This window comes from Lithobates pipiens, unplaced genomic scaffold (assembly GCF_037356315.1).
Source record: "Lithobates pipiens isolate NorthernLeopardFrog02 unplaced genomic scaffold, aLitPip1_a1.2 Scaffold_3, whole genome shotgun sequence".
NCBI lineage: Eukaryota > Metazoa > Chordata > Amphibia > Anura > Ranidae > Lithobates > Lithobates pipiens.
This window is the reverse complement of record NW_027507790.1, coordinates 185,021,353-185,041,214: the sequence shown is the minus strand read 5'-3', so window position 1 is coordinate 185,041,214 and position 19,862 is coordinate 185,021,353. Positions and strand designations below refer to the sequence as shown.

The 19,862-nt window shown below is 43.1% G+C and overlaps 1 protein-coding gene across 2 annotated transcripts in view; it reads left to right on the top strand.

Moving 5' to 3' along the window:
* MTX3 (metaxin 3) overlaps positions 1–19,862 on the top strand; it is a 71,964-nt gene that overhangs the window by 14,775 nt on the left and 37,327 nt on the right. For both annotated transcript variants that reach the window (XM_077462605.1, XM_077462606.1), the window contains exons 2-3: positions 4,834–4,903; positions 12,629–12,705. In XM_077462605.1, coding sequence (XP_077318731.1) covers positions 4,834–4,903; positions 12,629–12,705 — 147 coding nt within the window. The remainder of the gene's footprint in view (positions 1–4,833; positions 4,904–12,628; positions 12,706–19,862) is intronic.

Sequence of the window (19,862 nt, the reverse complement as noted above, 5' to 3'; positions counted from 1 at the left end):
ACTTTGCTGGTACCAAAACTGTTAGGTTGCTCGTCTTCTGTAAGTAACCCCTGGTAGCCTAGGCTAGGATTGAAGGGCGGAGGTCCCTTTCACCGGTGGACAAAACATTACACATACACACGATTGTACGTGAATAATGAATGTGCATATTGAAGCACACACAACAGTTTTATTTAGTTTGAGCTAAAGGACAGCCCTGTGGTTTAGCCAATCAGGGACTGCCACATAAAATATGCAAGATAGTATATTTTACTACGTCATCATGGTTTTTTTTGTACAAGCAATTTCTGCCTAGTAACAAAAAGCTAAATATATACATTTTTATACAGTTTAAAATGTTTCTTAGGTCTGGTGCAAGACAGGCCTGTGGTTTTAACGCCATGGAGTTACTTCTGCTCTCAAAAAGGGAAGTAGCTTAACCGCATCCATCTGTTCTGAACAGATATCTAACCTTGTGACAATTCTAAATGCCTTGTACAAGCAAAAACACATATGACCTTAAGCAATAGATTTCTATGTCATGCTAACAGTAATTTTCCAATACCCAAAATGGATGTCTTCTAACAAGATGGTTCCCTCATTACCTTATAGCCAGTAACATAATGGGGTTAAAAAAAAACTAAAATGAGCCCTTTATAGTACAAAAAGAGCAAATAATTGCTACTGTAAATATTACTTTCACTGTTCTACAATAAAAAAAAAAGAACCCCTTACAGTAGTGATTATCTGCTTTTTATTTCTACTATAAAGGGCTAATTTTAGGTTTTTTAACCCCATTATGTTACTAAACGTCTTAGATCTGGTTCACATCTATGTGTTTATTGGTGCTTTTTGCAGAAATGCACTACAGTTCATTTACATGCTTTCTTATGGGACACGTTCACTTTTAAAAGGGTCAGGGACTTTTAACGCAAAATGGTGCTTTATTGGCTCAATATATTTCAGTGGAGAAGCAGCAGAAAAGCATGTAATGCATCTTTTGCAGCAATTTGTGTTTTTTAATCTGCCCAAATTTTTTTTAAAATTGCAGTAAAATCACGTGCGCAGAAATCAAAACGCACTGCAGAAACAGATCAAAAGCAAACTGCATAGGTGTGCACCGAGCCTTATGCTGACCACACAGATCAATTTTCAGATGAGAATATTCAGACAAAATATCTTTGTACATTCGCTTAATGAAATAATTTCGTTTGAAATTTTCACTTTTTTTAACATTAGGTTTTTAAAATGAATGTTATTTCTGAACGAAAACCACATACTGTCTGAAAATTCCTTTGACTAAGACATTTCTATTTCCAAATTTTCCCGTCATGGTGGTTGAAAATGAACGTCAATTTGACCCACTTTTTTTTTTTTTTTTTTTAAGGTTATTAACCGATTAATCGAAACAATAATCAGCCAACTAATCGATTATGAAAATAAACGTTAGTTGCAGCCCTAATCTGAACCCAGAGAAGCTGAAGGCTGATAGACTGGAGGTAACATAAGGCACTACAATTAAATTTCAAGTAAAAGTTTACCAGTATTGTGCATTATGTTTAACCACTTGACCACTGGGCACTTAAACACCCTTAATAACCAGACCAATTTTCAGCTTTCGGTGCGTTCACGTTTTGAATGACAATTACTCAGTCATGCAACACTGTACCCATATAAAATGTTTGTCCTTTTTTTCACACAAATAGAGCTTTCTTTTGGTGGTATTTAATCACCGCTGGTTTTTTTATTTTTTGTGCTATAAAAGAAAAAAGACAGAAAATTCTGTTAAAAAAAAAATGAATTTTTCTTTGTTTCTGTTATAAAGTTTAGCAGATTAGTAATTTTTCTTCATAAATTTTGGCCAAAATTTACACCACTACATATCTTTGGTAAAAATAAGTACAAATTGGTGGATATTATTTGGTCTTTGTGAAAGTTATAGAGTCCACAAGCTGTGGTGCCAATATCTGAAAATTGATCACGCCTGAAGTACTGACGGTCTATTTCAATTCTTGAGACCCTAACACAAGTACAAATACCCCCCAAATGACCCCTTTTTGGAAAGAAGACATTCCAAGGTATTTAGTAAGAGGCATGATGAGTTTTTTGAAGTTGTCATTTTTTTTCCCCACAATTCTTTGCAAAATCAAGATTTTTTTTTTTTTACTTTATTTTTTCACAAAATTGTCATATCAGTTTATTTCTCACACACAGCATATGCATACCACAAATTACACCCAAAACACATTCTGCTATTACTCCCGAGTATGGCAATACCACATGTGCGAGACTTTTAAACAGTGTGGCCACATACAGAGGCATAACATGCAGGGAGCGCCATCAGGCGTTCTGGAGCACCCAGGACAATTCTGACATTTCTCTCCTACATGTAAAAATCATAATTTATTTGCTAGAAACTTACATAGAACCCCAAAACAATATATATATTTTTTAGCAAGCACCCTGGAGAATACAATGGTGGTCGTTGCAACTTTTTATCTTGCACGGTATTTGCGCAGCAATTTTTCGAATGCGTTTTTTTGGGGGAAAAAAAAATGTTTTGTCGTAAAAAAAAAAAAAAAAGTAAAGTTAGCCCAATTTTTGCATAATGTGAAAGATGAAGTTACGCCGAGTAAATGGATACCTAACATGTCACTCTTCAAAATTGCACACGCTCACGGAATGGCGCCAAACGTCGCTACTTAAAAATCTCCATAGGCGACGCTTTACATTTTTTTACTGGTTACATGTTTTGAGTTACAGAGGAGGTCTAGGGCTAGAATTATTGCTCTCGCTCTAACGTTCGCAGCGATACCTCACATGTGTAGTTTGAACACCGTTTTCATATGTGGGCGGGACTTACGTATGCATTCGCTTCTGCATGCGAGCACATGGGGACAGGGGCGCTTTAAATTTATTTTATTTTTTTTATTGTTCATTTTACTGTTATTTTAGTTTGACATTTTTTTTTTTCCCCAAAAATAAATGTTTTGATCACTTTTATTCCTATTACAAGGAATGTAAACATCCCTTCTAATAGGAATATGGGATGACAGGTCCTCTTTACAGTGAGATATGGGGTCAATAAGACCCCGCATCTCACCTCTAGGCTGGGAAGCCTGAAATAATAAAAAAAAATATTGGCGAGTCGGTAGAAGCACCGGAGGGCAGCGGGGGGAACATGTCTATGGCAGAGTATCTCCGGGTATGGCAATTTATGGCAGAGTATTGGCAGGGTATTGTACTGCAGAGTATTGGCGGGGAATTGAGGGGTTAAATTCTGTGTGCAGCGATGAGGGCACTGCAGATGCAGCCCACAGCGCTGCTGTCACCGATCTCTTCCCCCTCCGCTGTACCGATTGGTACAGAGAGGGGAGGGAGGAACCGGTGTCATTTGACAGAGCGGTCACGTGGTAAACGGCCGCGATGAGCGCCCGTTTTTTTTTATTTAAGGGGAAAAAAGAAAATCTCCTGTGTCTGATGATATGTACCATATCTCTTCAGTTATTCTCAGTGAATTAAATATTTTGTTTATTAACCATATAACTGGTTATTTATATTTCCCACTGTATATAGATATCGGGAATTATTATTTTTTTAAACTTTACATTAAAGTGGTTGTGAAAGTAAAAAAAATAAATAAATAACAAACATCATACTTGCCTCCTCTGTGCAGCTCGTTTTGCACAGAGTGGCCCCGAACCAGCTCTTCTGGGGTCCCTCAACAGCTTTCGCAGCTCCTCCCCACATCTAATAACCCCCTTGGAGAAGCGCTTCCCTGAGGGGGGTTGCCTTGTGGGCGTGCTCCCTAGTCCAGCATTCGGCGTCTATAGAGGTTGAATGCAGGACTCGGCATAGGATAGCATAGGATGCATTAAGGTGAAAAAACGCAAACCTTTACAACCCCCTTTAAGTTATACAGTAAACTTTTTTTTTTTTTTTTTTTTTGAGGTTTTTATCCAATTAATTGAAACAATCGGCCAATTAAATTGTTTTATGAAAATAATAGTTACAGCCCTAGCTTCAATGCCCTCTGAATCCCTGACCTGGAACCGGTTTAGAGCACATAAGCCATAGACAACAAGGTAACTAGCATTCTCAGAGGTCAGTAACAGCAATGGAAAAAAACTTTGTTGCATCTGCCTTCAATGTCTAGCTAGGTAATTACAAATATGCTTCCCTCAATCCATCGAAAACAAGTTATTTTGGCGCTTTCCCAAATTTTCGTTTTTTTTTTTTGTGCTGTTCCATGTCATATGCAACTGCTCTCTGTCTGAATTTGTTTACTTAAATAGGAGGTTAAAGATTTCTAGAAGATATCAGTGGTTCCTTGGGGGTGGAGGTCCATGATAGGTGTCTTGCCATTGGAAGGAAAGAAAATTAAAGATGGGGAGCAAGAGCAAAGCAGAGGGTTTGTTTTGGGCAGAGCTAGCTGTTGGCAGTCACAGCTGGTCGTTAGGGGTTTGAGCCAAAAAGCACCCCCCACCCCATGCTAATAGATTGACTGACTACGTTGGAAAAACCTCTATGAAGTGGTTAATCACAGATATCCCTGTTCTGTATATTCAAAAAGTGTGAGACGGCTCCCAATGGCCAGGGGTATGTTATTTAGCTGAGAAATGCAATAATCTAATTTTCAGAGCAGCATATTCGTTCTTTAAAAGTACAAAGTGTGCCCATGTTCTTTGTCTCTTTACCTGATTAATGAAACCATTTGGTTCCAGCCTACAGTAATGGTAATAACGTGTGTGTTGCTGCCCCCAGTTCTTGATGGTTGTTGTTGGCTTGTGAGCACAGAATTTGTTTTTGTACTCTTAGATTTCTATTACATTATTATCTCTCTGTACTTTCCAGGCTTATGCAAGATTTGTTGGTGCTCCCCTGAAGCTAAACCCTATGGATTACACCTGGGCAAGTCTTCAAGGTAATCTGTTCACTTGTAATTGTACATATCGTTCGTTTGAAGTCACACACCGATTAAGAGTGTTTTGTTGGCATCCCTTTGTGGTCCTGCTTTGGCAAGTGCTTGATTCAAACAACTCTTACAATAGCCAGGCATGGTTAAAGAATAATGCTAGGCACACGGACATAGATTTCATGCTGGCTATTGTATTCAGATAACCACAGTGCCCATCACTGTCTTAATACCCAAGCAGTGATTGCATCTGATAGTAGGTAGTCACTTTTCAGCTAATCGTTTTCCACCCGGCTTCTTTGTTTTTTTGTTTTTTTTATCGAAGTTTGTCCATCTAGGTGATGCCAACAAGGCCTCTCACAGCTCAAAGTTTTTCTGTTTCAACATGGATTAGCCAACATGCAAGAAGTGTATGGCCAGCTTAAGCAGATGTGCAGGAGTTCCTAAAAAAAAAAAAATAAAAAAAAAAAATAAAGTGTCCAATGAGTGCCAATTTGAATCACAAAGCCAGAAATTCAATGTATGTATGGCCCCAAAACCCAATATAAACTGAACAACCCTACTAGCCTTAAGTAGACTCTAGAGCCTTTAAAGTGATTGTAAAGGTTTTTTTTAAATAACAAACCTGGTATACTTGCGTGCTGTGTGCAGTGGCTTTTCGCAGAGCTGCCCTGGTCGTCCTCGCAGAGCTGCCCTGGTCCTCCTCTTCTGGAATCCCTTGCCAGCACGTCAGGCTCCTCCACTGGGACAAGTTTATGTAGATCTAGGATGAAAATGCTTTAGTTCAGTGGTTCTCAACCCTGTCCTCGAGGCCATGCTTGCAGATTTTCCTTTTATCGTGACATGAGTCAATGGCTTGGTATTTTGGACAGCTATTTTATCTAAGAGAAATTCACAAAACATGGCCTGTTGGGGGTACTTGAGGACAGGGTTGAGAACCACTGCTTTAGATCATAAGCATTGAGATAGGAAGAGATGTTAAAAAAATAAAATAAAAAATAAAATAAAAGTGTGTGGGGTTTTTTTTTTTTTTTTTTTTTAACCAGTTGCCGACCGCCGCACGCCGATGTACGTCGGTAGAATGGCACGGGCAGGCATAAGGACATACATGTACGTCCCTTGCCTCCCGCGGGTCGGGGGCCCGATCGGGCCCCCGCCCGGTGCCTGTGGCGGTCGGTTTTCGTCCGGGAGCGATCCAGGATGAGGGGGCGGCCATTCATTCATGGCCACCCCCTCGCGATCGCTCCCGACGAATAGAAATCCCCGGTGACATCACTTCCTCTCCTGTAATGTAAACACAGGAGAGGAAGTGATGTATTCTCTCCTCCGTGTCGGTATTTTTCGTTCCGACACGGAGGAGAGCGGATTGGTGAGTTGCACCAACACTCTACACACACAGTAGAACATGCCAGGCACACTCACACCCCCCCTTTACCCCCCGATCACCCCCCCAATTACCCCTGCCCCCCAGTCACAGTGACACCAATGTCATTTTTTTTTTTTTTTTGCATTGGTGTCATTTGTGACTGTAATAACTGTTAGGGCAGTTAGTTAGCCCCCTTTAGTTCTAATGTACCCCCCTAACCCCCCCAATAAAGGTTTAACCCCGTGATCACCCCCCGTCGCCAGTGTCACTAAGGCTGGGTTCACATTGCAGCGGTTTATGAGAACGAATGTGATTCGCACCGCACTGCAGTGCAAATCACATCCGATCTCTGTGCGATTCGAGTTCAGCCATTCGCCGCACCCGCCGCAAATTCGCACGGGACCCTTTTTTTGGCCCGCAGCAGAATCGGATCGCATGGGTGTTCACACCATGCGATCCGAGTTTGCAGATCGCACTGCGATATGCGAACTGATCTGGGGGTGTCAGTAACATTTCACTGACACTCCCAGCAGTTCGCATAGGGCAGTGTGAACTGCCGCCGGGAGGCATGCGATGCGGGAACCCGCCGCGGATTTGCGGCGTTTCCGCATCGCTCCAGTGTGAACCCAGCCTAATAAGCAATCATTTTTCTGATCGCCGTATTAGTGTCACAGGTGACGCTAGTTAGGCAGGTAGGTATTTAGGTTCGCCGCAGCTTTTTATAGCGCCAGGGACCCCCATATACTACCGCATAAAGCCCCCTGATTGCCCCCTAGTTAACCCTTTCACCAGTGATCACCATATAACTGTTACAGGTGACGCTGGTTGGTTAGTTATTTTTTTATAGTTTCAGGGCACCCGCCATTTATTACCTAGTCTCACTAGTGTACCCCTAAATTTAGGGGTGTCTACTTTCCAAAATGGGGTCATTTGGGGGGGGTTTGTGCCATCTTGGCATTTTATGGCCTTCAAAACTGTAACGCCCTTAGAAAGCCTGAAGGCGGTGCTTGGTTTTCGGGGCCCCGTACGCGGCTAGGCTCCCAAAAAGTCCCACATATGTGGTATCCCCGTACTCAGGGGAAGCAGCAGAATTTATTTTGGGGTGTCATTTCACATATGCCCATGGCATGCGTGAGCAATATATCATTTAGTGACAACTTTGTGAAAAAAAAAAAAAAAAGTTTGTAATTTTCCCGCAACTTGTGGCAAAATATAAAATATTCCATGAACTCAACATGCCTCTCAGCAAATAGCTTGGGGTGTCTACTTTCTAAAATGGGGTCATTTGTGGGGGTTTTGTGCCATCTTGGCATTTTATGGCCTTCAAAACTGTAATAGGTAGTGAGAAGTGAACTCAAAAATTTACGCCCTTAGAAAGCCTGAAGGCGGTGCTTGGTTTTCGGGGCCCCGTACGCGACTAGGCTCCCAAAAAGTCCCACATATGTGGTATCCCCATACTCAGGAGAAGCAGCAGAATTTATTTTGGGGTGTCATTTCACATACGCCCATAGCATGTGTGAGCAATATATCATTTAGTGACAACTTTGTGTAAAAAAAAAAAAAAAAAATTTTTTTTTTTGTCATTATTCAATCGCTTGAGGCAAAAAAATAAAATATTCAATGGGCTCAACATGCCTCTTATCAATTTCCTTAGGGGGTCTACTTTCCAAAATGGGGTCATTTGGGGGGGTTTTGTACTGCCCTGCCATTTTAGCACCTCAAGAAATGAGATAGGCAGTCGTAAACTAAAATTCCAGAAAACGTACCTTAGTTTGTAGATGTGACAACTTTTGCGCAAACCAATAAATATACAATTATTGACTTTTTTTTTTACCAAAGACATGTGGCTGAATACATTTTGGCCTAAGTGTATGACTAAAATTGAGTTTATTGGATTTTTCTAATAACAAAAAGTAGAAAATATCATTTTTTTTCAAAATTTGCGGTCTTTTTACATTTATATCGCAAAAAATAAAAATCGCAGAGGCAATCAAATACCATCAAAAGAAAGCTCTATTTGTGGGAAGAAAAGGACGCAAATTTTGTTTGGGTACAACATTGCATGACCGCGCAATTACCAGTTAAAGCAGCGCAGTGCCAAAGTGTAAAAAGACCTCTGGTCATTTACCAGCAAAATGGTCCGGTCTGAAAGTGGTTAAGGAAAAAACATTGCACTTGTGTATGATACATAATGCTTTAACAAACTACATGTCATCCAGTTGGGGGTTTACATTCATATTAAGATATATTGGAAGTGGTGATGTCTTAGCCCTTCAGCTCAGCTCCAACCTACAGCATTGGTTTTGGGTGGACTGTCATTCCAAACCAGGGGTCTTCAAACTTTATAAACAACGGGCCAGATTACTGTCCTTCAGACTGCAGGGGGCCAGAATGTGGCCATTGACAGTAGGAAATACTCTGGTGTACAGGCTTGGTTGTCAATGGGAGTACAAATATTACATAGTACCCTGTGGTCAGTGGGAGGAGGAATAGTGCCTCATCATTGGTATTGGTGGATGGAATATTTTTTTCACAAATTCTTTATCAAGAAGGTGGCATCCAATACTTCTAGATAACAATATAGAAATACATTACTGGACAGAGAGCAACCATAGACAACCAATAAATAGGCTTACAGTACAACATAGCAGTATGAAATCCATGAGATGTTCGGAGGGAGAGAATGGACAGCACCTTCAACTGGTGAAGTCCACTGGTGGGAGGAATATTGCCCCATCATGGGGTCAGTGGGAGGAATAGTGCCTCATTGTGGGTGTCAGTGGCAGGAATGGTGCCCCAAGGGCTGGGTAAGGGCAAGCAAGGGGCTGTATCTGGCTCGCTGGCTTCAATTTGGAGGCCACTGTTTTAAATCAACTGGCTGCTTTTTACCATGCATGAGAGCTTGGGTTGCTGTAAGCTCTGATTGCTGGAGCAGATTTTTGACCACAATAGCTAATGAGCCTTCATGTTTCCTGGGACATATGTTGAAGATTTATGTCCTGAAGTCCATCAGCACTGAGCAATCCCTAAGCAGTGTTTCCTGACTGGCTACTTCTGATAATGTGACAAAGAAACAGTTTATATACAGTAATGAAAAACACATGGAACAGTGTGAACCCTGGTATTTTGTTCTGGGGAAGTGACTTATTGGAGAAACATGTCCCATGCTTATTGATGTTCTGGTTAACATTAGAGTGATTATACAGTGAGATAATACCAAATCCCTATGCATAGTCCCATAGACATTACTTGTTCAGGAAAGAACGCTCAGCAGTGGTTTTCTTAGGTGATAGGGGCTTTGGGAGGATTGTGTAAACTCTTTGAGATACGAGGGGGTCTGGTGCTCAAACAAAGAACATCCAGTTTTGGATTTTGAAGCAAATGACATTTACATTATCTAGACTGTGTACCATATGCACTGATTAAACCACTTGAGTATTTTAGTGCACTTTCACTTAACTATCTTTTCTTTGTTTGCATTTCTCTGATATCTCTTGCATAAAGAGTTATTTTATTCGGCCAGTTGTATGAGTATGTACCAGTAAAGTGGTTTTCTGATCTCGAATGGGGCCTACAAGGTTGGGCTACTCTTGGGAGTCAAGTAGAAATTACCAAAACAAAGTACAGTTGGCTCCTATTTTGTTGTGGTCTATTTTACTCCAGATGCTTACCCTGCTAATAAAATACACAGACGGCATTAATTGGGATTCAGATTTGTGTGGGAAAAAGTCAGAGAATGAAAGCTTTGACTCTGATTTGTTTCTGAAATATTCGCTAAATTAGGCCCAGGAGTTGATTTACTAAAACTGGAGCACTTGGAATATGGTGAAGCTGTGCATGAGAGCCAATCGGCTTCAAACTGCAGCTTCTTCAATTAAACTTTGGCAATAAAACCTAGAAGCTGATTGGCTGTCATGAACAGCTACACCAGATTTTACGCTCTCCAGGTTTAGTAAATCTCCCTCCAGTGTTATAAAGTGTGTAGGCTTTTAAACCTAGGTAACTTTAAAAAATAAAAAATATATGCCATTTATCTCTGCAATACATCCCCTTAGAGACCATGCAAGTTCAGAGAAATGCCCATTGATTTGGCAGAAATCCAATCCGCTATAAATTTTCTCCTGTAAAATGACACTGCATAATTTGCAAGACTTTGTGTCATCCCTGCCAAGTTGTCTGTTATGAAACTACTAAATCCTGGCCGTTCTAATCATCTCCATAGGAAAGTAGGAAATGTTCTGTAGTGCAAAATAAGAGCTGGGAGAATGCCTTGAGATAAAACAGTAAAGTTTGCATAGGACAGCTTTAAATTTGTGACACGATGAATAGGAGTTTAGACAGATATACCAATATACAGTGCATCTGGCTTCACTTTTTCCACGTTTTTATATTACAGCCTTATTCAAAAATGGATTCAATTCAATATTTTCTTAAAAATTCTAACAAACAATACCCCATAATGACAACATGAAAGAAGTTTATTTAAAAATCTTTGCAAATTTTTTTAAAATAAAAAATCACACGTACATAAGTATTCACAGCACCGTTGGCACCAATTACAGCCTCAAGTCTTTTTGAGTATGATGCTACAAACTTGACACACCTATTTTTGGGCAGTTTCTCCCATTCTTCCTTGCAGGGCCTCTCAAGCTCCATCATACTAGAAGGGTAGCATCAGTGCACAGCCATTTTTAGATCTTTTCAGAGCTGTTCTATCAGGCTTAAGTCTGGTCTCTGGCTGGGCCACTCAGGGGCATTCACAGAGTTGTCCCATAGCCACTCTTTTGTTATCTTGGCTCTGTGCTTAGGGTCGTTGTCCTGTTAGAAGATGAACCTTCGCCTCAGTCTGAGGTTTACAGTGCTCTGTAGCAGGTTTTCATTAAGGATGTCTCTGTACATTGCTGTATTTCTTTCCCTCGATCTTGGCTAGTCTCCCAGTTCTTGCCACTGAAAAACTTCCCCACAGCATAATGCTGCCACCACCATGCTTCACTGTAAGAATGGCATTGGCCAGGTGATGAGCGGTGCCTGGTTTCCTCCAAGAGTTCAATCTTTGTTTGATCGGACCAGAGAATTTTGTTTCTCCATGGTCTGAGAGTCTTTCAGGTGCCTTTTGGCAAACTCAAGGCAGGCTGTCATGTGCTTTTTTACTGAGGAGTGGCTTCCTTGTGACCACTGTACCATAGAGGCCTGATTGGTGGAGTGCTGCAGTGATGGTGGTTCTTCTGGAAGGTTCTCCTCTCTCCACAGAGAAAACCTGGTGCTCTGTCAGAGTTACCATCTGGTTCTTGGTCACTTGCCTGACTAAGGCTCTTCTTCCCCGATTGCTCAGTTTGACCCACTCCAGGAAGAGTCCTAGTGGTTCCAAACCTCTTCCATTTATGGATGATGGAGGATTTTTTTTTAGTGAAGTGTTCCAGAAAAAAAGATCCCACTGATAACCAGTGCTAAGCTCAAGAAGATAGCTACCATTTTTTTTATTTAAAAGTTTTCCTCAATCTCTAGTCCAGTGTTTCTCAACCTTTTTCCAGTCAAGGAACCCTTTTAAAAATTATGGACAATCTCGAAGCACCTTTAAAAAAAATTATGAACAGTCTCGAGGCGCCCCATTCTAAAATGTAAAAGCTATTCTAATAGTTTTACTTAATGCAGCAGCCACAAGTCCAAGTAGGACACCCAAAGTTAGGGGTGATTTGTTTTTCCAAAGCAAATATACTTTTGTAAACGGGTACTGTATTTCAGTGGTTCTCTTTTTCCCTCAATTTTTCTCCATCCCTGTGCTAATGTGACCCCCAACGCTGAAGGAGAGTGGCAGGGGAAGGTCAAAAAAGGATGCTATGCAGGGGCCTGACATCCTCCTTATCAACTGATGATGCCATTGGTCATTAGGATGCCGACAGCTAGAAGGTTGTAATGGTGCACAATGAAAACCTGTGACTTAGTGTAACTAAAAAGTCAACCTTCATCCACATGCGGGGTTGTATACAATTTTTGGGCAATTTTTAGGCATTTTGCCAAGGCACCCCCTGAAAACCTCAAGGCACCCTGGTTTAAAAAGGATGCCCTCTAGGGCATCATATCTTGTGGACACCAGCTTCTTTATATAACTTCTAGACTGTCTCACTTCACTATTTTTCTGTAGTTACTATCGGGGTTAAGGTGGGTAGAATTGATCAGAACAGTCTACAGCACACCATGTTCTCTGCATTGGAAAAGGAACGCCTTCCAAACGTCTGCTGGGTCAGTCTAGGCTCCTGGGGATGCACAGAATGTATCTTTCTTTTTGAACATCATTGTTATCTGTCTGCAAACATCTGTCAGAAGCCAAAAGCTGATGTGGACTCACTTGTGCTATTTCCATTTCACAGGTTTTGGGCCAATCTTGATATCCAAAGATGAAGTTACTGCACAACCAGCCAACATTTTAAATTTTCTTAGGAAACAGGTGAGATTCCTTGCACCTTGCTCATCATATTGTCTTGTGGTGTACATGAATGACTTGTAGGAGTCAGGAAATCTATCCAACGTCTTCTCTTTAGAATCATTTCAGTGCTTTTTTCCATTCTTTTAGATTCATACATTTATCGGTATTTGCGTATAACAGTCTAATTTTCAGGCTCATTGGCAGAAGTGATGTTATCTTAAGGAAGCAATTGTATAATTTAATTCTGCCTAAGCTTGCAGAGTTGCGGAAGATTAACGTGCCCTAATCTTTCTCTTGGCTGACATATTTGAGCAGCTGGAACAGTTATTGAAACATATGCAGGAAACCTTCTCAGGAATGCCAGTCAGGCTACTGACTTAACTGGAAAATTAAAGTGGTATTAAAGGTTCTACTTTATAAAAAATAAATAACAAACCTGTTATACGTATCTGCTCTGTGCAATGGTTTTGCACAGAGCAGACCTGATCCTCCACTTCTCAGGTACCCTGCTGGCACTCCTGGCTCCTCCCCCTTGATCAGTGCCCCCAAAAGCAAGCTGTTTGCTATGGAGGCACTGGTGCATGCTCAATCCCGAGCCCTGCTTTATGCATCCATAAGACACAGTCGCCCCCCCTCGCTCACCTCATTGGCTGTGATTGACAGCAGTGGGAGCCAGTGGCTCCTGCTGCTCTCTCAGCCAACGAGGAAGGGGAGTCCGGGACAACTGAGGCTCTTGTGCACATCGCTGGATTGAGAGGGGACTTGGGTAAGTATTAGATGGGGTTGCAGGGGAATCGGCATACAGACAGTTTTTTACCTTCATGCATGACCCGCATGAAGGTAAAAACCTCCAGCCTTTACAACCACCTTAAAGCGGTTGTAAACCCGCTGTTGTGTTGTTTTTTTGGCCACCTGCAAAGGAAAAGGCATAATGAGCTAGTATGCACCGCATACTAGCTCATTATGAAATACCTTAGAATGAGGCCCCGACATCTGTCCCAATCCACGCCGAGGGAGGTGACATGTTCCCTCAGCGTGTCTTCCGGGTATCGCGGCTCCAGAGCTGTGAGTGGCCGGAGCCGCGATATCGTCACTCCCGCGCATGCAGGGTCCGGCCTCTGCCGGGCTTCCAGTCGGGAATCCCCTGTGCGCATGCGCCGCTGCAGTCAGCGGCGCATTGCGAGGGGAATATCTCCTAAACCGTACAGGTTTAGGAGATATTATTATTATTATTATTATTATATATATATATATTTTTTTTTTTTTCCTACAGGTAAGCCTTAATATAGGCTTTCCTGTAGGTAAAAGTCCCCAAAATGACTATACAACCGCTTTAAGTAATTCATTAGGACATTAACCTACCTAGGGTGTTCATGTACACCGTTAAAGTTGGTAAATTAAATTTTAGCTGCTAAAAGATTTGTAAATCTGTTCAACTAGTCTTGTGATCCAGATATCTCTCCTAGAATACACACAAAATCTTTGACCTCCCTGCCCTATGTATCAGTGGTTTTCCAGGAGCTTGCTGATAGGAGAGAGCAGAGTGACAGAGGGTTGAGCTCATGGAGGCAAGGCCTGTAAGTGCTATTGAACTGCAGCAGAGAAAAATCAGGTCTCCTGCCATAAAAGGCTGTGTTGTGTGACAAAGCTGTGAAAATACACATCTCATGTCAATTAAAATTGCTTTTATATGCCTATTTCATCTGTGTTTAGTGGTTTGCCTGGAGTTCAGCTTTAACAGCCACACAGTGTCGCTTCTTTGGTGATTCCATTTGTACATAGTGTTGTCTTTATAGAAAAAGGAAAGGGTTTTTTTTTTTTTTTGTTATATTTCATGTATTCCTTCCTTTTTGGAATGCTTTTTTTTTAACTAGATTTTGCAGACGTGAAATACAATGAAATCAATCTGCTCCTTAAGCTGGATCTGCACTATTAGACTGATGGTTTCTTGGAGCAGATCCCTCCAGCATTGGTGGTCTGTTGATTCTAATCCTGCTGGATAGAAGCGGCAGGTATTTTTTCAAAGTAGATGGTGGTGAAACAGAAACGGATGTTCAGTTTTCTTTAGTATATTCAAGAAAAGTTATTTTCTCCAGTCATCTTCCAGGATGGCACACCTGAGAGAAACAGGAAACGCAATCAATCGACAGCTGTTTTAAGTCCCTACCCTTCCCCTTGATCCTCAGTTTTTGATTGTGTTTCTCCCTACACAGCAAAATGTGTGTGGGGGTTTTTTTCTTTATTTTTTTTTCTTCTAACCAGATGACCGAGGGTTGGATGGTAACCCTGTGAGGTAGTTATAGGCAGGCCTGGGTGATGAGGGAGAAAGGAGGCGTGTGACCTAACGCATGAATCAAGTTGATAAATAACGTTTATTCTAGACAAATTAATACAACGGAAAGGACTATGTGTTCATAAAAACAGGTTACAATATTCTCATTTGATAAAATGGTGGAAATGATTAGAAAACCCATGCCAGTGTATAGGCTGAATCAATGCAATGACTAACGCATTTCGAGGGGATTCCTCTTCATCAGAGCCTTGGAAGACAGAAAATGGTCTGTATCATTTGGTGGATTTATATAGAGGGATGACTGTGTGGGAGATGTCACATGACTGATGGTGGATTCCACATCCACATCACAACGCTCTATGTAAAACAATATCAGACACACACGCACACACTTTATATATCAGACATAGACAGCAGTTGAGGGGCACTTTGGTGGCTATCCTCCTTGCGTGTGGACCATAAGGTAGATGCAAAGAGTTTTTTACAGGCCAGGTATACCACTGAACAAGTTATTAAAGGAGGGTTGGTTGTGCAGTGCTTGGCAGGAACCTGGAGGGTTCAGGAGTAAGCTCCCCTGGTCGGCAGGTGCACTAGGTAATCCAGCCCTATAAGTCCAGCTGCTAGGAATTTGAAGTTTCTCCAAGATGCTTAAAAGCTGACCTTCTAACTTTCAACAATATGGCGCTTTTACCCCCACTAGCAGCCGAGAAAGGGTTAAAACCACTGCAAAGTGCTGCTATAGCAGCGCTATGCCGGCGGTATAGCCATGCTGCTCCATTGATTTCAAAGGGCAGGAGCAAAGATGCTGCTAGCAGGACTTTTTTTTACCGTCCTGCCAGCGCAACGCTCCAGTGTGAAAGCCCTCGGGGCTTTCACACTGGAGACTCAGCAGGGTGCTTTGCAGGCGCTATTTTTAGCGCTGTAGCACCTGCAAAGCGCCCACAGTGTGAAAGGGGTCTTATTATGGGAAACATTTCATAAGCTCTAAACCTCCCACTCCACTTTTACGCTGTGGTCATATTTACAGTGCAGGAGGTAAGAAAAACCTTTTTGTTGGTTTTGACTGCAGTTCACCTAGTGGCAGAACTAGAAGGGATTTACGATAAATCGGTAGTTAATTGCTTGTTTAGCCGCTTGTCGACCAGCGCACTATGTACTTTGGCACAATGGCATGGCTTCACAAATGGGCGTACCTGTACGTGCTTCGTGAGAGTGCCCGCGGGTTCCACGGACTCAATGTCTGCCGGGGGCCTGCAATCGTGACATGGAGCAGCAGAACATGGAGATGTCTATGAAAACAAGGCATTTCCCTGTTCTGCCTAGCAACGTGACAGGGATCTACTGCTCCCTGTCATTGGGAGCAGTCAGCTCTGTCATGTTGTAGTGAGCCCACCCCCCCCACAGTTAGAATTACTCCCTAGGACACACTTAACTCCTTAATCGCCCCCTAGTGTTTAACCCCTTTCCCACCAGTGTCATTTACACAGTAATCGGTGCATTTTTATAGCACTGATCTCTGTATAAATGACCAAAATAGTGTCAAAAGTGTCCGATGTGTCCGCCATAATTTTGCAGTCACGATAAAATTCACAGCTCGCTGCCATTACTAATAAAAAAAATTAAAAATGCACTAAATCTAGCCCCAATTTTGTAGAAGCTATAACTTTTGTGCAAACCAACCTAATATACGCTTATTTTTTACCGACAGTATGTAGAAGAAGGCCTCTTTCACACGGGGCGGATCAGTAATGATCCGCCCCGTGAAGATCCGCTCGCTCAGCGGGGATCGCTCCGTTGTCCCCGCTGAGCCGGCTGCGGACAGGGCGGTCTCCGCACACTGTGCAGGGACCGCCCTGTCAGCTCTCCGCTCTCCTCTATGGGGATCGGACGAGCACGGACCGTCTGTCCGCGTTCGTCCGATCCGCTCTGCAGACGGATAGAAAAATAGGATTTTCTCTAGTCGTCTGTCCAGGACAGCACTAGAGAGATAGGCTCCACCTCCAGAGGCAGGAAACACAATCCAGATCTTTTAAGGGCGGTCTCCGTCCCTTCCCCTTCAGTCTTTGTGTTTCCTCCACCGGAGGAGGAGGCTGGATCAGGAGCTCTCCTTCCCCTGACGGTGGGATAGCCCATAAGAGACGGGGAAGGAGTTCGGATTACCTGTTGGTAAACGGACGTTTTGAAGTCCTCCGGTCGGGTTGACTGCAGCTTCGAACCGGCGTTCTCCTTCTGAAGCCCGGGGAGGGCGTTCGTTTCCCCACCTGACAATAGGTTCAAATTGGGCGCGAAGTCAGGTGGGGGACGGGCACAGGCTTCGAGTTCCGGCCTGTGCATCACAGGAGGAGGATAGAGGACTTCCGGCAATCCACTACCGGTTCCGGGTCGCGCGGCGAGCGTGGACGTTCGGGACCTTGGCGGCTATTTTAAAAAGCCGCAGCCACGAGGCGTTCGCGCTGCATCCAGGCGGTTAGGCGTGTGCTTCAAGCGTTCGTGCTGCATCGCTTTATCGCCATTACGAAAGGAAGCCTCCAGGCGTGTTCCGATCAAAATGGATGCAGTGGAGAGTGGCAGTGGAGCCGAACCAGCTCAGGTAGGCAAACACAGAGGTGTCTTGTACCTACAGGGTTGGGAGTGAGGGGGGGAGTGATGGACTAATCAATGCAAAGGCATTCTGAAATGGTCCAGGTGTGTTTTTCCTCCCTCCCTCTCTCAAACAGGATCCGGACTAAAGAGTCTTGTGAATCCTGTTAGCGGTTGGTGGGGTGCACATAGGTGTTTGGTGAAGGCATCCTATTTTTTGCTAAGGTTTCGCTGATGTTAGCTTGTCTGGTTTTTCCCTTCCTTCTCTCCTTCTCTTGTCTTGGGCTCTGCCCAAAGAACCAGAGAGGTCAGGGGGGAAGAAGAGATGTCCTTCATGTATGAATAAATTAAAAGAAGGATGGTCTAAGCCCCTCTGCAAACCATGCATAGACAAATTGGTCTATAAGGAAGCTACGGGGCCTGTTTAGGATTTGATTTCTGGAGTACAGAAAGAAATGCAATCCATCAAGACAATGCTAGCGAACCTTGAGACCCCAAAACCAGCCGCAGTCCCCCCTGCTTCCACCCCAGAGGAAGGTGACGAATCAGGGGAAGAGGAATTTGATTCACTGGATGGCCTAAGTGAGACGGCATCATCCAGAGATATTCCTGTGCAAGGGACAAGCTTCCCCAGATACAGGCTCTCACTCAAGCAGGTAGATGCCTTACTGGGGGTGATTTATGAGACGCTCGAAATTAAAGAAGAGCCAGTCTCCCTGTCCTTGCATGACCAGATGTATCAGACCCTAAAGGCAGATCATAGCACACTGGTAGATTCGATAAAGAGAGTGGGAGGAGCCAGAGAAAAAGCTCTTTTTTTCCTAAAAGTATGAAGCGGAGATTCCCCTTCAGCGAGGACCCCACTTGCGTCTGGAACAAAGTGCCAAGGTAGACGCAGCTTTTTCCCAGTGTGTAAAATCAACCTCGCCTTTGAGAACATGGGTGATCTTAAGGAACCCATAGATAAAAGGATGGAGGTGCTGCTGAAGAGGTCATGGGAAGTAACCATGACTAATTCAAAACCTGCAATGGCCACGACAATAGTGGCTCGCAACTTGGAGGTCTGGCTGGAACAAATTGCAAAGCCATTTGGAAGGGGGGGCCTCCAGAAAGGAAATACTGGATTCCCTTCCTATGCTGCATAAAGCAGCAGGTTATATGGTAGATGCCTCTGCAGAGTCTGTTAAATTGTCAGCCAGGACCGCTGCCCTCGTAAACGCATCTCGCAGGGCACTTTGGTTGAAGTCTTGGTCAGGAGACTCGGCCTCAAAAGTGAGGTTATGTGGCATCCCCTCTGAGGGAGACCTCTTGTTCGGACAGGATCTTGAAAAGTCCTGGACCGTACTGCAGAGAAGGCCTTTCCTGTTAAACCCAAAAAGCTACAGGTAAATGCTTTTTTTCATCCCCAAAGGCAGGGACAGTCACAGGGACAGACCTCTAAGGAGTCAACAACTAAGAAACAGTGGATGGGAGGAAAACAGAAAGGCAATCTTTTTTCCTCTTCTAAAAAAAACCACTAAATCCCAGTGACCTGTTCCCTGTGGGGGAAAGACTGGGGCAGTTCCTCCCACAGTGGGAAAAGACTACCCCAAATACTTTTATTCTGAGGACCATCAGGGAGGGTTACAAAATACAGTCAAGCACACTTCACTTACAAGGATGTGTCTGACCAAGCCTCCCAAGGATCCCCAGAAAGCGACAGCTTTGCTGTCGCAAATTGGCGATTTAATAGACCAGAGGGTTCTAGTGCCAGTTCCGTCACAAGAAATAAACCACGGTTTCTACTCGCATGTGTTTGTGGTGAAGAAACCGTTAGGCAAATTCCGGTGAATTTTGAATCTAAAGTTGCTGAACAAGTGGGTAACTTATAAGAAATTCCGGATGGAAACAATCTTTACAGTGAGGTCAGTACTCCCTCCAAATTGTTTCATGGCCTCTCTCGATCTGAGGGACGCATATTTACACATCCCCATTCGAGAAGACTCAAAAGTATTTGAGGATAGTGATTCTTGGGGGAAGACAGATCCGATACAGGGCTCTGCCATTCGGTCTATCTTCTTCCCCCAGGATATTTACTAAGGTCCTGGCAGAAGCATTGGTTCCCCTGAGGCTGAAAGGGGTCGCTGTCATACCATACTTGGACGACCTTTTATTTTTCGCCCCCTCAAAGCTCCAACTGCAGGGAGGTCTGAGGGTAGCCATTTCTTGCCTAAAAAGGCTGGGGTGGTTAATAAACGAAGAAAAGTCGCACTTGACACCAACTCGGGCCATACAGTATCCAGGTTTCCTGGTAGATTCTGTGTCA